Source organism: Hemibagrus wyckioides, linkage group LG25 (genome assembly GCF_019097595.1).
Source record: "Hemibagrus wyckioides isolate EC202008001 linkage group LG25, SWU_Hwy_1.0, whole genome shotgun sequence".
Taxonomy (NCBI): domain Eukaryota; kingdom Metazoa; phylum Chordata; class Actinopteri; order Siluriformes; family Bagridae; genus Hemibagrus; species Hemibagrus wyckioides.
In genome coordinates, this window is record NC_080734.1 from 7,039,045 (window position 1) to 7,057,181 (window position 18,137).

At 37.5% G+C, this 18,137-nt stretch overlaps 1 protein-coding gene across 1 annotated transcript in view; it reads left to right on the forward strand.

Annotated features, from left to right (window-relative positions):
* The window catches only part of nkain2 (sodium/potassium transporting ATPase interacting 2), a 197,520-nt gene extending 183,858 nt beyond the window's left edge, over window positions 1–13,662 (forward strand). The window contains exons 6-7 of the mRNA XM_058379790.1: window positions 1,673–1,754; window positions 10,844–13,662. Of these exons, the coding sequence (XP_058235773.1) occupies window positions 1,673–1,754; window positions 10,844–10,853 (92 nt within the window). The 3' untranslated portion in view covers window positions 10,854–13,662. The remainder of the gene's footprint in view (window positions 1–1,672; window positions 1,755–10,843) is intronic.
* The last annotated feature ends 4,475 nt before the right edge of the window (window positions 13,663–18,137 follow it).

Genomic DNA, 18,137 nt, shown 5'->3' on the forward strand with positions numbered 1-18,137 from the left:
TGAGATGCAGAGATACTTTTACCACCCTGAAGTTTATTATTTTACTATAAATGCATCCTGAAGCATTTTATTTCCTTTAGACAAAAGCCAACAATTGTTTAGAAATAAAATAATGACACCTCATACGTTTGTATCTGTTTACAGTCATATTTAATATTAAAATGGAACATTTGTGAATCAGGTTAGTTCCTGTAATCACTTAATAGCAATAAACACTCATTCCATTACCAACCTCTCTATTTTAATAAGTTACTATAAAAAACAATGACACTGGAGGCTCCTTCCATAAATTTGTAAAAATTTCAGTAGCCTTTATTTGTCACATATACATAACTGCACAATGAAATTCTTTCTTTATATATCCCATGCTTGGAGAGTTCGGTGGTGGGGGGGTTAAGGGATTGTTGGTGCCTTGCACAAGAGCCCAATGGAGGCAGCTTGGCAGTGCTGGGCCTTGAACCCCAGTCCTCCAGTTAATGACCAAGCGCCTCAACCACTTGAGGTACCACCGCGGAGGAGACTGGACCTGAGCAGGAGGTTAAAACATGAGGAAGAAGTTGGATATGAGGAGGAGGTGGAGGTTGGACCCTGAGGAGAAGGTTGGACCTGAGGAGAAGGTTGGATCCTGAAGAGGAGGTTGAAACCTGAGGAGGAGGTTGGACCCTGAGGAGTAGGTTGGACCCTGAGGAGGAGGTTGGACCATGAGGAAGAGGTTAGACCATAAGGAAGAGGTTAGACCATGCGGAAGAGGCTAGACCCTGAGATTGGCCTTTAAGCTACCACCGCCCTAAATAAATATAGTCAGCCTTAAATTAAAACCCATTTTAGTGAACTGTATTAGTAGACTTAAGGGTTTCCACACTGAGCTTGACCCTGAGCTATTATCATTCTAAAGTCCACTTTTAACTTTGAACATTTTAAGAAACATTTCACACTTGTAATTTAGTAACATTTAGAAGGTTCACACAGCTCTGCTCTGAAGCTCTGAAGCCTTGTGACGACTCAAGGTTTAGCAACAGACATACTAACATCAGAAACTTCACATGAAAACTAGGACGCGGCGACATGGCTCAGGAAGCGGCGAAACACTGAACAACACGGAAGTGTGCTTGGAAGAGAGTGAAAAATTAGTGACTCTGAAAATAAGCTGGATATCAACGAATACCTGGTAAACCACGCGACAAAAATAAAAAGACATATGTAAATGACAACAATAACTGCTTAGGTGCAGAATGGCAGATGTTTTTTTCTCACTGAGGCAAAATTGTAAGCCTAGCAATTATTTAACGCTTTTGCAAATATTCAAATAAGAAGGGGTTTAGGGTTTAATCTACAGTGTGAAACCTCAGATGATGATTACCCAGGATTCATTATTAACCTCAGAGTAAAATATGAACTGTATGAAATGTGAAACAAGATTACCCAGTATTCTGTTTACCCCGGTGTTTAGAATGACCCAGGGGCAACTATTTCAGGTGTTTAAAACCCTATATATTGTGGTAACATAAGTCCCAGTGTACCTGCTGTTGCTATAGAAACAATAATGCATTTGGAGTCAGTTGTCAGCTGGTAGAATAATTCGTTAACACTTCTGACAGTCAACAGCACTGTAGTATAATCATCTTTATAGTTAATAACCTCTTCTCTTTTTTTCTTGTATCTGTTTTTCCAGTTGACTTTATAGGTGGCTTCGACTCCTATGGGTACCAAGGACCACAGAAGACATCTCATTTGCAACTGCAACCAATGTATATGTAAGTAATGGAAATGCAAATTAGCAGCTACGAGTCCTGAAATGTCCCAGTGTTGCTACTCTTCACTTTTATTATCCATCGGCAAGAAAATAATAATGCCTATGAAGCCTCTAAGGGGTTCGGCTTTTGCTTACGGTGTAAAAATCCCTCTATCGAGAGCTCACCTTCATGAAGATACAGTACCGTATTCGCCAGTTACCAGCTCCCTTTTCACTTGAAATTGATGTTTGTATGGAAAAGTTGCACTGTTATGCCATGAATCATAGACTGCACCTCAGATTAGCCATATCGACTGCGTTTGGACATCACAGTGGACAGATGATAAAGAGAAACCTGCAGGAGTTCACTGTATGATCAATAAGAAATAATATCACTCTTGGCCCGGCTCAGATAATAGTCTGGGTCAACATGAAGAGAGCTGGGATTGTTTGCTCAGTCTCTGTTGACAGCTTAAAAGTTTATGAGGATGTGGCTGGATGCACTGAGGTGCTTTTGGCTAGCCCTGGGAGATTTGAAGGGATTTGGTTTATTGACACAGATATAACACGGATAGTGTTATATACACCAAGGATAAGTCTCGCTACTTAGTGAGCTGTCAGTGGCGTAACCATGAATTCATTTTAAGGCTACAGTTAATCTTATGCATGAAGTTCGATCGATCGATCTTGTCATATTGGTAACTTTAACTTGGGTAGGAGGGAGTTCCTTCATGCCACTTCACCAAGGAAACAACAACATCTTCACCGCTTCATCTTTCTCTGCTAGTGTTTCAACGTCATATTTCATCAGCTGTCGCTCTAATATCACAATACAGTTGAACCTCGGCATAGGAATGCCCTCCATTACAAATTTTCACCTTAAGAATTGAAATATACATCGGCAAGTGAAGCATTTCTGGAATATGAACAAATCAAATGGAACGCCGGCTTAGTTGCACGTACATCCGGGAGCTGTTCAAAACTTGTTGGCATCAAAGGAAAGCCAAGCGAAGCCAAACAAAGCGAGTTTACAAATTTTACGATTTTTTTTTTTACTCAGTGAAAGCTGTTTCGAAAGAGTTTACCCACAATACCAATGTTTTTTGTTTTTTTCTCGTGCATTTTTTTGCTAACAGATTGGTGGCATGGGTGGTCTATTCTATTTTTAGCCCAAGCTTGGTGGCATGACTTCCTGTGAGGACCCTTGACATGGAATGCTTGGCTTGGGTCAGTTCTTTGTAAGCAGCCATACAGTTTACATACTTTTGGGTGGCTGGAACGGATTATCTGCATTTACATTATTTCCTATTGGAAAATTTGTACAATAATACATATACATAGCATTGGATTTCACCTCCATATAAGGTGAAATACATATTTTCACCTTAACAACTCGCCTCCAGAATGAATTTGTATGCCGAGGTTCCACTGTACTCTATACCGTGTACCTATAGCAGGCTAATAGCTTTCAAGCTTCCAGTTGGTTAACCATTTTTACCAGTACAATGGTGTTCCATGCCAACCAATTTTTTTGACATCAGTGTAAACAACGAATGATTTGATGGCTGCAAGTCTGATATAAAATTACACATTGTTGGCCTTCGAAAAAGTGTGAGACGTTTTTTGCTCTGTTGGGATAACCTTAGTGGTTGAAGTTAACAAATTTTTCATTCATTCATTGTCTCCCGCATATCCGTAGCTGGGTCGCGGGGCAGCAGTCTAAGCAGGGATGCCCAGACTTCCCTCTCCCTAGCCACTTCCTCCAGCTCTTCCGGGGGAATTCCAAGGCATTCCCAGGTCAGCCTAGAGACATAGTCTCCAGCGTGTCCTGGGTCTTCCCTCTGTGTCGGGGTCTTTTCCCGGTGTGGCATGCCCGGAACACCTCCCCTGGGAGACGTCCAGTAGGCATCCGAAACAGATGCCCAAGCCACCTCAACTGGCCCGTTTCGATGTGGAGGAGCAGCGGCTCTACTCCAAGCTCCTCCCGGGTGACAGAGCTCCTTACCCTATCTCTAAGGGAACGCCCCGCCACCTTACAAAGAAAACTCATTTCGGCCGCCTGTATCTGGGATCTTGTCCTTTTGGTCATGACCCAAAGCTCATGACCATAAGTAAGAGTAGGAACGTAGATTTACTGGTAAATCGAGAGCTTTGCCTTTTTGTATGATAATAACAAGCACTTGGGACAGACATAGGGAATGACAATATCACCGTTTACTTTGAAGGTGCACATACTTATAAAAAACCAACAAATTCTTAAACCTATGAGTGTTTACATTCATGCATTCAATGCTGAACATGGAAACAACAAAACAGGCAAAAATTCCATTTTTTGGCCTCAGGTAAAAAAAAAAAAGTTAATGCAAATAAGAGATACATTCCCAGTAAAATCTGATTAAAGAAATTATCCAAAGTATCTGTTTGACTTTCGGCGTAGTTCGTAATCATAATGATGGCTTTGTTAAACTTTCTTGAATGTCATTATAGTCATTATAGAGCCCATGATTATAGCTGAATTGCTGCACAAAACATATTATTAGGCATGTATATAATCAGCTGCACTGTGTGTGTTATGTTAACCACTCAGGAAGAAGCATTTGGAAAGGTCAGAAAGGGTTTCAAACCCAAAATGCCAAGCCTCTAGCTACACCTCTGGCTTACACAGAGGAGAAGTAGGATGTCGTAGCTCTTGAACATAAGATTGCATTAAACCTGCTATCATTTATATGGTTATATTTCTTTATTGAGTTTATATATTTATTAGTCTGTTTAATCCAAACTGCAGTCACACACACACACACACACATTCAATGAGTAAATAAAGCTTGCTTGCGAAATACAGAAATCATTCAAAAATATTTTAGACATTTCTGTAATCAGTACTAATGATGTAATGACCATCGAGCTGCTTTGCATTGTGGGAATTAGGCTGAGCACTGAAATTACAATCATTTTGATTTGATTTAGCCTCAAGTCTACACTGATGGTCAATATTCAAATCTATACATCAGGACTGACTGTCGCTACTCCGGGAGAGAATTTGTTTGATTTTGTTACACAGGATGAAAGATGAAAAATCTCGCCTTTTGTTCTAGAAATTGTTCTGAATTTCCGCATCATGCCTATAACTCGTGGTATCCTTCTTCTATCTTTCAGACAACACATTGTGCCTGAGGTGAACAAGTTCCTTGTGTGCTCTTCACCTTGCTCGCAAATGTCCTCACACAGATCATAATAAGAGCCCTGATGAGGAAATGTGGTCATGTATAGTATCTATTCAATACAAGTCAATTTTATTTGTATAGCACTTTAAACAATGCATTATGAAAACTGGTTAGATATTCACACCCTGTGCACCAGTTTTCTGTGAGGATCATGAAAATGATCCTCTTAATTGTCTGAAGATTTAAAGAGTAAAAAGCGCTCACAGTAGAGGGAAAACCAAAAAAAAAGCCATAATATAAAAATAAATAAAACAATAAAAATAATCGACGTCATTCGATGTCTAATAATAGAACGATTATTTAAAGCTAAACGTGAAATCTTAAGCTTTTTCAAAGAGCCGATTTTTGAATAAATAATTGAAGAATTTTTAGCTCAGAATAGTTTGGTTCTATTTAGAATTGAAGAAATTATTTTTTCGAAATAAGCAAAATAATTTTAATTGTATTGGATCACAGGGGATTGCTTATAAAACTGGAACTGGATTTGAATTACTCAGTAAATGAATTTCACAGTTCTTATTAAACGTGCGAATTCAATTTTGAATTTTTACTGAATTTGCAAATTAAATTTGAATTTCTCATTTAATTTGTGAATCCAATTCGAATTTCTTACGGGATTTACGAATTGGTTTTGAATTATTCAGTGAATTTGTGAATTCAGTTCGGATTTTTTAATTTAATTTGTGAATTTAATTCGAACTTCTTACTGAATTTATGAATTGGTTTTGAATTATTCTGTGAATTTGTGAATTCAATTTGAATTTTTACTGAACTTGTGAATTCAATGCAATTTCTTTTTATTTAATTTGTGAGTTCAATTTGAATTTCCTACTGAATTTGTGAGTTCAATTTATATTACTCCTTGAATTTGTAATGTAAACGTGAATTACTCGTTGAAATTATGAATTGCATTTGAATTACTCAGTGAATTTTTTAACTAAATTTGAATTTCTCATTGAATCATAAATTCAACGTGTGTCTCCATATAACCTACTTTTTAAACCGTTTTAATACTTTTGAAGGAAAATGTAAATATCACAAAGCATATTGTGTCTTGTGAAAACATCAAGTATCATGATATAAATTTCTTTTGTTCTATTTTCCTACCCTAATATAAACATCCAGAGATCTGGTTGCAACAAACAGACAAAGTTACAGATTGATGCATTAATCCTGTGAATGCTTTTATCCAAAGTCACCTCTCTGAAAGAACCCTGCACCTGGCACAGTCCCTCTGGTATGAAAACACAGAGCAGGTGTTCACAACACGCTTGGCGTGTGAATGACTCTGACAGCAGTCCACCATTCTCGGGCAGTCCGCTCCCTCGGCTGAGCTTGACCTGCTTGGCATTGAGCCATGCCAGGAAGTCGGTGGAAGTTGGAATGGCACATATGGCTGTGTAGAGAGGCGGGGCTGCCATGACTCACCTTCCGGCACTGTAAGGGTCGAACAGCGACTCCCAGTCGAACCGCCTCTCATTATGAACTGTGTGTGAGGTAACGAGAGCAAGGTGAAGAGCGCACGTGGAACTCCGTTTTCCCACAGGCGCAGCGTGTAGGCTGATGAGTGGGGAAGCATGCTAAGGGTTAGAGTTACGTGTGGGCAATGTTAATAAGCAGGAAGCCATTTTTGTCCGAATTTTTTTCTTTATATATATTCAGTCTGTGAATAAAGAAACTCAGTTCTCTTTAGATTGTGGCAGCTTAATGGTTATAGCGTCAGATTACTGATCAGAAGTTTGTGAGTTCAAATCACATGTCCAGCAAGCTGCCCCTGCTGGGCCCTTGAGCAAGGTCCTTAACCCTGAGTTGTATAAATGCGATGAATTGTAAGTCGCTCTGCATAAGGGTGTCTGACAAAATGCCAGAAATGTGCCAGATGGTATCAGTATCAGTTAGTTTAGATTTGACTTGAGTCAGTAGATCATTTATCGCACCTTGCACTGAACCACGCTCCTTTCGAACCTACTACACTGATCCCAATAATTCTCAAGGTACAAAGCATCAAGATTCCGAGTCACTGGCTGTCTTCAAACTTAAACTCCTGAATCATTTAAACTAGCACTTGAAAATGTTTTACACCATGATGCAACTTAATTGTCATGCATTCATAAGTGCTATCACTTCATCCCTAAAATTCACTCTCTCTTGAAATTTGGACAATCCTGGTAGCTATAAGACAATCCTGGTAGCTATAAGACAATCCTGGGAGCTACAAGATTTACTTAGCTACCATATCCTGGGTTTAAAATATATGATTATTCCACCAGATTACAGCTAACATTATGCATTTACGCATAAATTTAAGCCATCATAACCGAAGACAGCTGATGACTTTGTTAATCTCTTATAGCGTAAATGCTGCTGCACTGCTCGTATAAGAACCACCATTAGAAAGATGCCATGGGATTAACCCTCAGGAGTCGACTTGGATTTCGTTCGTATAGCAACAGCAACGAGTTAAAATACTCCGGCTTTTATGTGCAGACAGAAAGAGGTACTGTAGATGTCAATCGATCAATCGTTATACTGTAACGGAACACATTGTAGACTTGATCTGTAGAAACCTCTGTATCTATTTTTAATCCATGTCACACTTCACAATGATGTTTAAAGGCTCATATGAAACCAGACACTCAGTGCTTTAAGAAATTGTAGTTTTTTGTAAGTATTTCTGTTTTCAGCTAGCCTACTATATTTTCATAGTAAAGTTCCAAAAAGCAAAAATCTTGAAAGTAAATGGTGATATCAAACTCATTCCAGCTCTCTGAGATCCCGCAAGTTCATAAGCAGCTAAAATTTGAAGGTGTATATCTTCAACCAGTAAAATTCTGTGTAAGGTTATCCAACAGAGTTCTGATTCATTTTATATCAGATTTGCGGCGATAAAACAATTCATTTGTTTATACTGATCGAGGATGTCTGCTAAGTCGATTTCCAAAACTTCTACAAAACTTACACAAACATGCTAACTGACAGGAAATATTCTACAAGCTCCCTCGTGTATTGAATATTTGTTTACACAAACCTGTTTTCTGCAGAATGGAGTTATCTCGCAGGTCTATCGTTATAACACGTGCTAACAGCCGTCATCACAGACTGTCACAGAATGTCGCCAAAGTTTTATTAGGATTTTCGTACCTGTGTGAGAAGTAATCATCTTTAAAGGTCCTTCTGTAATTGTACCTCGTAAAACCAGCTTTCAGATTCGAATAAACTAAAGAAGCAAAAAAAACATCTGTGCATGTGCTTCACTTCCAGCTTCCCCAGTCGCTGCAAACGGCTAAAGTAAACAGCTTTTTGGTTGTGTAATAAATTAGAACAGCTCATGCAATTCCCAGATCCATCCATCCTTGTCTGCAGGAAACATCTGCCTTAAAATTGGGATTAATGAGGATTATATCTATTCAGGATATGTAAAAAGAGGATTACAGATGAGGTGCACAACCTCACTTCAGTGAACGCTTATTTCGGCACTTGTGCGATTGGTTATTACAGATGTGCTGCATATTCAATCACAGATTCAGTTACTCTTTTGTGTTTTAGCTGACCGAATCATATTTTTTCTGTGTCACGGATTTGTCAGCTTTACAAATGTCAAATTTGCCTAAATCTCTTGACTAAAGGCTCACGCTTTGCACAATTTTTTTTTTTTTTTTTTGCATGGCACTTTTTACTTTGATTCACATGGAAGAGATTGTCTCTAAGCACAGTGCAGTGGAAATTCATGGCAGTATGTATTTTGTAGTGTAAAAGTGGCAAATGGAAAAGGTCACATGTCCAGTAATTAGCCAGGAGGGAAAAGGGCAGGGAGATGAGCAAACCTGAATGTAAATGAGGCTGTAAACAAAACAAAAAAAATCCCTGTAATACCTGTGGGAGAGGAAATAGCCTAGAGTTACTGGGTCCACACAGATCATCAGAGCCACATTTTGGCAGAACTTTAGGGAACAATTTAAATGAGTTATACTTTTTCAAGATTTTCTGGTCAGAGGTTAAATTGAAATTTAGGAAGTGGCAAAGCGCTGCTTGTACTCTGTAGTACCACCAACCATGTGGGGCTAAGAGGTGGTCAATATGTAACAAAACGCTTTAGGGTGTGCTGATGTAGGGAAATAATCAACAGTGGTATGATGAGGAAAACAAGGGAATGTTCAACAATGTTCTTGTAACACTGCGTAATAAAGTAGTAATTATGTAATGCTGAATTTTAGAAAAAAAATTTTTTAAGTTTTGGATTTAGCTGTTTGTTTTAGGAATTAAATTAATATCACCATAGCAGTATTATTATTATTATTATTATTATTATTATTATTATTATTATTATTATTATTATTATTATTGATGTTATTGTAATAATAATAAATAATTTAATTCTATTGTTTTAAAAATATGTTTAAATGTATTTTTATTATTATTATTATTATTATTATTATTATTATTATTATTTAGTTTCTAAATACCTGCTTCTTGCTCACATAAACCAGAGTAACATTTAGTTTGTGGAACATTAATTTTTTTGGTGCTCTATGGTGGTTTTCACACTGGGCAAGTTTGCTGTGGTCTGAATCCAAGTGATTGTTCCCAGCGTCCCAACAGCACTGGTCTGGTTTCAGACTCACTTGATTCTATGGAACCCTGGTGCATCAGCATTCATCTTACATCATCACAAACACACATGGAAAACACAAACATATCAACAATGTTCCCCTGCCTCTCATGATACACATGTGTCATCATCACCTAAAACACTTGCAGAGCTTACTTTACTTTACTGAGTTGTGTTCACATTCACAGGAATCGTGGCACAGCTCCAGTGCTTAGAACTCACACCACCTCCCACAGGTAGTCTCGAGTTCGGTACCACAGTGCGCTTCCTGGTCCACATAACAGCTTTCACATTAGCAATTTATCATGCAAACCGTGCTGTGTTTCAGACTAAACTACCAGAAAGCCTCCTTAGAGAGTTTTTAATGTACCATTGACTCATATTGCAGTAACACTGTAAGCAACATATTAAACATTATAACACCGAAACACTCTCAGGAAACAAACTTCAGGAACATCTGAGAATATTGGGAAGCAAACCAATATCAGACAACGTTAGAAACGTTACTGAAAATGCTGAAATCATTCCTGACAAGGACACTTGCCTGTGCCATTGTATTGGACTCATGTTACAGTGCAGCGTTTAGGTAACGTTCTGAAAACCTGGCCACAACAGCTTGTCAATTTTACAAATGTTTCCATCTACATTTGTTCCTGTAGCTGGTGACACCTTCATTTAAAGCTAATTAACCTCAAGAGTTGAGAGTCTTGCTCAGGGGCATAACAATGGGCAGTCCTCCGTGCTCTTCACAGCTAGACCGCTCTGACTCCAATTCTTGGCTAGTAACTTTAAATCCCAGTATCCCCTTAGAGAGGCAATGTTGGGGCCTTGAGCAAACTCCTTAACTATTTTTACCAGTACATTGGTGTTCCATTCCTTCAGCAGAATGGAAATAAACTTATCAGTCATTTTCTGTCAGTGTAACCAAATGAATGAGTTTTTGGCTGTGAGTCTGATATAAAAACAAAAACTTATAATAAAAAATAAATAAATTCTAAAAACCCCGCTCTACTTTCTAATTTTTTCAAGTGTGACATGACAAAAAAAAATTTAATTCTGAAGATTTACACAACCACAACAGACAATTTTTATTTGGCCTCTGTTTAAAAAAGTGCAGATAAATATGTAAATATGTACATCGATAAATAAGGCTATGTGCATAGAGAATTGCAAGTTTATGGTGTTTATGATGTTAGCTGAACATGTTATCTACTTATGTTCTGGTAGTTGACCTCTTTAACCTTCCAGCTTGTTAATTTTCTCTTTTCTTCTCTCCAGGTCAAAGTAACAAGGACGAACTGCCTTATGAACCAATCAAACGATGAACTTCTGTCTCAACCTTTCGTCTTTTTACGTAAATGTCTTAATATGATAGTGTCTTAAGTACCACTGGAGGAACGCAAGATGTGGCACTTTATCCGGTCAACAACTGGAGAACACTAGAGCCAAGGCACTGGATTTTTTTTTCAGTCTGAAGCGTCGTGTCTGGCTGGATTAAGCAGGAGCAAGAGCGCCACCCTGTGGTAGAAACGGCACAGGGTGGTTCTAGATTGAAAAAAAAAAAAGAAATAAATAAATGCATAAAAGAAGAGGCTGCATTCATCTCTGTGGACATCAACACAAGGGATGAAACCAGAAGACGAAAGAGTGCTGCGTTTTGATAGACTCCATTAGAAAAAAAACTCACTTACCGAATGTTTCATAACCGGTCAGAAATGGCTCTAGTCATCTGATGTAGTGCTGAGTGGTTAATAGAGTTAACTTAAGGAGAATTATACATACGTGTTTACATATGGTAATTCCAGTCGTTGGAATACCGTTACTAGGTTGTCCTGATGTCTCTGATAACTGTACCCGAAACATGTTTTTATTCCGTATTATGGATGTTTTCATCTTGAAAGTGCCAAGAACAGTTCCAACAAACCCGAAACTGCCCAGAGATTTTCAACAGCAGTCAAAAAAAAAACCAAAAAAAAAAAAACAAAACAAAAAAAACAAAAACAAAATAATAATCCACCTAGCAATTTCATCGGTTGGATGTGGTCCGCAGATCAGCTGTGTTTGTTGCATGAGGTGTCATGTTGAATCGCATATTTAATCAGGATCGACGGCGGGAATTAGCAGAGCTGTACTCTAGCTGGCTCAAAATTGTGTGAATGTGAATATTGTGCTTTCTAAGACGGTGTTCAGTCTCGTGAAGAAGAAAACAAAGCGAAAACTAAACCTTCTTCCTACCTAGTCCAAGATTTTTTTAATTATTATTATTAATATTATTATGATTTTTCTTTTTTTTATTTCTAACGTGTGGCAATTGTGTTCAATCTTTTTCTAGTAGGCTAATCTTCTGTTGTAAGGGTGGGACTTTCTGTTTAACTGTATATATAGACATCTGGAGAGGAGGGGGAGGGGGTAAAAGAAAAAGAAAAAAGAAGGGTGCATTCAGTAGTGTGATGTGAGAAGAGTGTGTGGTAGAGTTTGTGCTGTGGCCAAATGTGTGTGTGTGAGTGTGTGTAGTCGCCATGACAGGAACCCATGAGGAGCCCTAAAAGCGGATGTGCTTTCTCTGCAGAATTGTTCCTTTGACGTCACAGAAGTAACAGCATTAGTTGTAGTCCATTAACACACTGCACACACTGCAGACAAAATAAAAAAATCATTCCCACCGCGCAGACATTCACGTCTTTTACCTCCCGAGCGTACTGAATGGCCTTTTTGTGGAAATACTCTGAACCATGCTTGGACGTGAATACACAAAGTTCCTGCTTTTAAACTGCACTTTCACTCCCCAATTATATTTCAACATCTTTTATTAAGTCCGGGATGATACATGAACGTAAGGAACATTATTTAGAGCTCACAAATGAATCCACGAAAAAATAGTATAATAGATGTGTGTTTCTCCCGCGTATAATCACACACCTTTTGTTAAACTTATAAAGCAGACGTCCCTGTGGTCAGAGAAAACTTTCTGACCTGGAATAAAGTCTTTTACAGGGAAGAAGTGCAGAACGCTCCCTTCCAATTAATAACACTTTGGCCTCCTGCTGACAAGCTGAAATGAGCATTTTTTTCATCACTTCCCTCATGAATTGCACTGGAGCTTTGATGATTAATCAAGATATTGCAGTAGAGCCACTTTTCAGGCGTTTATTGGCTAATAATTCCCCACAGTCATTGCTCTTTGGTTCCAGACGTACAGGATGAATATGAATACGCCAGACGATATTGTGAATTTACGCCGTAAAAAGAGATCACAGCGCATGCTACATCTGTCTTCGTAATTTGGCTTTGGATATGAAATATTAAAGCGACAAAGGGTAAGCGGTGTGCAATTGACTCGAAAAAAGAAAAACGGAACCCGCAAGATTCATTAGTTTATTGCGCCGAGTTTATCACATCCGCTTGAATGCAGCACCAGTTCTATCACATTTCTACTCAAAGACCTGTGTAAATATACCGTCATCTCTATTCCAGACATGGTGCTCGATCAACCCTAACAACGATGGCGATCACGCGTCCGGTGCCATCTCTCTCTCTCTCTGCCAGCTGGTGAGAGGTTTACAGGACTGTCTAGATGTACGATTTGATGTCACGAGATCAAATGGGAGACTGGGACACCATTGTGAATGATGCTTCTTCTTGGTTTTTCTATATAGATATATATATATACATAGATATGACACCATTCTGATGAGCTTTATATACCAAACGTCCTGTGTTTAACGAGTCTACATTTCAAAAGAATGGCCTTGTAATAGTGTTTAGAAGGTATTTCCGAATTAGTGGAATCAAATCTAGGTCTGTGGATTTCTATCAAGACGTTCTAGAGGTTTTCTTAGCATCTCAGTTTAGACCTCGTCAACCACCGGACAGTCCGTAGTCATTTATTCCGGTTTCTACAACCTTTAGTCATTTGGAAAAAACAAACACATGGACTATTTGGAGGTTGAAGAGGTCTAGATTGGTGTTTTTCTTTTCTGCAGATTTAGGCTGGAATGATTGGGTTCAAGTGTTGTGTTCAATTTTTTTAATAGACCTTGTATTTTTTTCTATTTCTGTTCCTTTAAAAGAATGACTGTAAATATAATAAACCACAGTGGAACAAAAAATGGTGTTTCATTATTTGTTAGTCAATGAAATGATGAAATGATTGAAAGTCCGACTGCTGCTTAGGTCATATATATGATGTATATTCAACAGACGTTAGTACATCTCTGTGCAATATGAATTGTCAAATCATTCGGTTCAATTAAAGTTTATTTGTATTACACTTTAAATAAGGGGCATTGCAGATTTACAGATATATAAAAATCCAGGATGTATTTAATTTAAATTTCCCAAATCCTTAAATTAAACTGCAATCAGTCAATGTTGTTAGATAAATAATTACATGCCACAAAGTGAGACACTATGAGTCCTAACATGTTCATAACACACACTCTAAAAGCATTTTAAAAACATGCAGTTTTTTAGCTGTCCACATGAAAATAGTGAAAATGTTTCAGTATTGTTGAAACTTCTGCTGTCCAAACCAAATGAAAATTGTTTTAAAAAATATCCATTACACGCAGACAAGGCCTCAGAAGAGCGTATCATGATGTAATTCATCAGGATGTTAATCTCTGAAAACCATATTTTCAGCACTACTTTTCAACCTTTAAATGCTGTTGAGACTCACTGCATTCATTCTGTAGAAATTAGAAATTATAATAATGATAATACAGACAAAATGAAACGTCACTATAGAAGAGAATGCATTGTTTTTTAAAAGTAGTTCTACTGATCAGAGTGGAATGATGACGTGTTACTGTGAGGACAGAGAGGTTGTCTCCTCCCAAACCCATTGCTTGTTGGCTGCTGCACTTTTGAGTGTACAGGTGAAGTCCCGTTCTTTCTTGGGGGTTTTGAGATGTTTACTTTATCATGTACATGGCTGTACGAAGTGTGGGATATCCATCGTTTTCCTGCAGTACATTAAATGTTGAGCATCCACCCTTTCGTATCCATCTAAATTGATTACCTTCTCTTTTTTTTATTTTTGGAAGATTCGTGAGGATCCCAGCTAACTCAATGGCCAGAGCTTTACAAGAGCCTAAAAGAAACCCAAATAAATTGCCCATTTTCAGTTTGTGTCCATGCGGAACCAATGCTGCCTGGATATAACCCATATGGGTCCAAGATATCTTCTTTTGGGCTGTAGATTTGTCCTCACCAGTTTTCTCTGTATACAAGCAATTTGTAATAGATTTGTGAGACTTTCTTTAAGTTTAGGACGCCCACTTTACAGAAAACTAGTGCATACAGACATTGAAAAGTCACCAACGGTTCATACTTTGCACTGCATATCTGTGCCCTCAAGACCATTAACCTAATTAGAAAGCAATCATAAAGTTTAGGTTCCTTGGGACTCCTGGATGTCTGTAAGGCATCTGTAATGACAATGATTCATATAAAGCCGCTGACGTGATCAGGTCGCTCCTGTTTGCTCATACGCCCATGTCTGATGAGTTATTGACAAACCGTCAAGATCCATTACTTTCTTTATGGTCTGAACATATTGTTCTTGGAAGATTCTGACACTCATGTGATTGCATAAGCAGGGTGAAAAACGATCTCAGGTTCCTTCTCAGGTTCTTCAAATTGTGACCTATGCGTTTGTAAGAATCGCAGCTACTGCACTACCTGATATTGGTGCTGTGCTTGTGACCTGAAGGTTGAGAGATCAAATCTATGGACTGTTAGAGAGCCACTTTAAGCAAGACTCTTACTTGTTACATGCTCAAGTCTGTGCTTGGATTTGATTCACGGCTCACTTGAGGGTCACACTAGATAAAGGTGACAGAAGATGTGGTAGCTTAGCGGTTAAGATGGTGGCCTTTTAATAGGAAGGTTGTGTGTTTGAATCCCAGGTCCACCAATTTGCTACTACTGTACCTCTGAGCAACCCTCAGTTACAAATTTAAGGTGCTCTGAATAAAGGTTGTCTACTAAATGTCTGAAATGTAAATATAAAATGGATCATGTAAATGTCACCAGATGTTAAATTGTTCAGTTTAGGAAGAAAAAGAATGTGATTTGCCTTTTTCTCTCTTAGCTATCCTTTTTAGTTTTGTATAAACAATAATATACCAGTTCATTTACTGATCTGAACACTGATGTAGGTTCTTACTGTAAATAACTGGGATTTTTTTAGACATCAGTGCATCAGTGCATCAAGCAGAGAGTTAAACACTTAAGGAAAAATTCCTGAAAAAGTCTGTTTTTTTAAATGTCTACTATCCAAAGCAACTGGATTTATCTTTTTTTTTTTTTTTATAACTGATCAGTTGAGGGTTAAGGGCCTTGCTCAAAGGCCCAGCAGTGGCAGCTTGGTTGACCTGCAACTTGAACTCACGACCTTCAGATCAGTAGTCCAGCACCTTACCCACTAAGCTGCCACATCCCCATGTTTATATTTATGGCATTTCTCAGACTCCCTTATCCAGAACTGAACACTTGCGGGTTAATGGCCTTGCCCATGGGCAGCTTAGTGGACCTGGGATTCAAACACACAACCTTCCTATCAGTAGGAAGGTTCAACCACCCTAACCAATAAGCTAACACATCCTGTTGTTGAGTTGATCTTTATTCAGTCTTGTGTGCTCTTACTGTAAGAGCTGTGTTGCACCATGGTCCTGAAGTAAAACGATTTCATCCCAATGTGTACAAGCTATATATAGAAAAGAGAATAAAAACCCACTTGACTTGAATATGACTATTTATCATTAACATGATCTTCAGGGAAACAAAGATTCATTTTTATGATGAAATTCAGGATACAAGTTGGTCTAAGTTCTCTGTGGCCAGTGGTTTACCCACAATGCCATTCTGCTGTCCATTAGTGGTTGCTGGATATTTAAGTCATTAAAATTTCCTAATACTTTGTGTGATGTTATCGTAAATACAGCACAAACCAACAAATCAGAACAGCTAGACACACTCCAAACATTTCACTGGATAAAAATACTGTATATAATATGTTTCATAGTAGAGCCCCAACTCTCTGGAAGTCATGAACTCTGCATCATAACCTTCCCGTCATTAGCACACAAGCTTAGTCTTAACGAATAAATAAATGAAATGAAACCAAGCCTTGATTCAGCTTGCTTATCAGACAGGTGTCCCTGCTGACTGGCATATTCATTACACAACAGCTGGGACTGAGTGCTTGTCTGTACATTTTTGTTGGCAGATGTGCTTTTAGACAGACTGCTGAATAACGCTGCTTCTCAAACGTTTAGCTAAATAAGCCAGTAGTATCATAACTCAGTGTTCCTGTACAGCTGGAAATAATAATCAATGCTGTGTCTGTAGGCAAGAACATGATGCTTATTCAATCTTCACCATAAATCTTAAAGCGAGCAGAAAGACTGAATATCTGTGTCATCTTTCTTTGTTAAATTAGGGGCAGTTGTGGATTAATGGTTAAGGCGGAACTGTATCAAGATTAACCCTGCAATCTGAACCTAGCTTCCTATCAAGCTGGGAAAGAATTTCACTGTGCTGTAATGTACTATAAACATGACAAATAAAGGTTTCGTTGTTTATATATATATATATATATATATATATATATATATATATATATATATATATATATATATATATATATATATATATATATATATATATATATGAGACAACCACCTGCTAAGTAAAAAATTCTAATTATTACCTTGAGATCCTGTCAGAAATCCTCTCAGGTTACCTCATTTTAGCTAACTGGCTAGCATTCGTACTAAAGTTTAGCATTTAGCATTACAACTTGATATTTGACTCAACAATCAACTCAAAGACCGATTATTATTAACGTGATTCATTATTTCTTAGTATTAACATTTACCATGTAGGATCTTATAGGATATTTGGATTCATATTGGAACTTGGGATGTTTGTTCCAAAAATGGAATTTCAGTTTCATCTGATCTTAAACTGATTCTTTTCTTAACCTTATTGTCTTGCATTTTATTGAATATAATGTGATGTTATTGGAAAGTTATTGGAAATTACAGAGGGTGCTTTGGGAGTTTTAAAATCCTAGAAAGATGTTCATAAAAGAGCAAATCAAGAGCATTTCCTACATTTTAAAGTATTGGTTAAATATTATTACATAATTATAACAAAACATCCTGTAAGCATCTTAATCTTAATCTATTAATGGTTAATAATTCATGGAACATTTAAACATTTCATTACTTTTATTTAGAGTTCACATATACTGAAATTACAGATCAGCACGATAAGATGTGCTGGTTTTCCAGGTAATTAAAATAAAAAGTTGTAAGTATATTTATACAGAGACTTCAATGTCATCTTTTATTATATTTTTAAATTCTTAAAAATATCACTTTAAATTATCTAATAGATGATATAGAAATGGTTTGGAAAATATGATAAAAATTCAGATTAGACTCCAGACTCTGTCTGTCTGTGGTTTTCTGTCTGTTTTTTTTTTTTTTTTTTTTTTTTTTGAGGAACTCATGCAATCCAGGACTTTTGCCAATCTGATTCTGAGAAATAATTATTTCCTAGC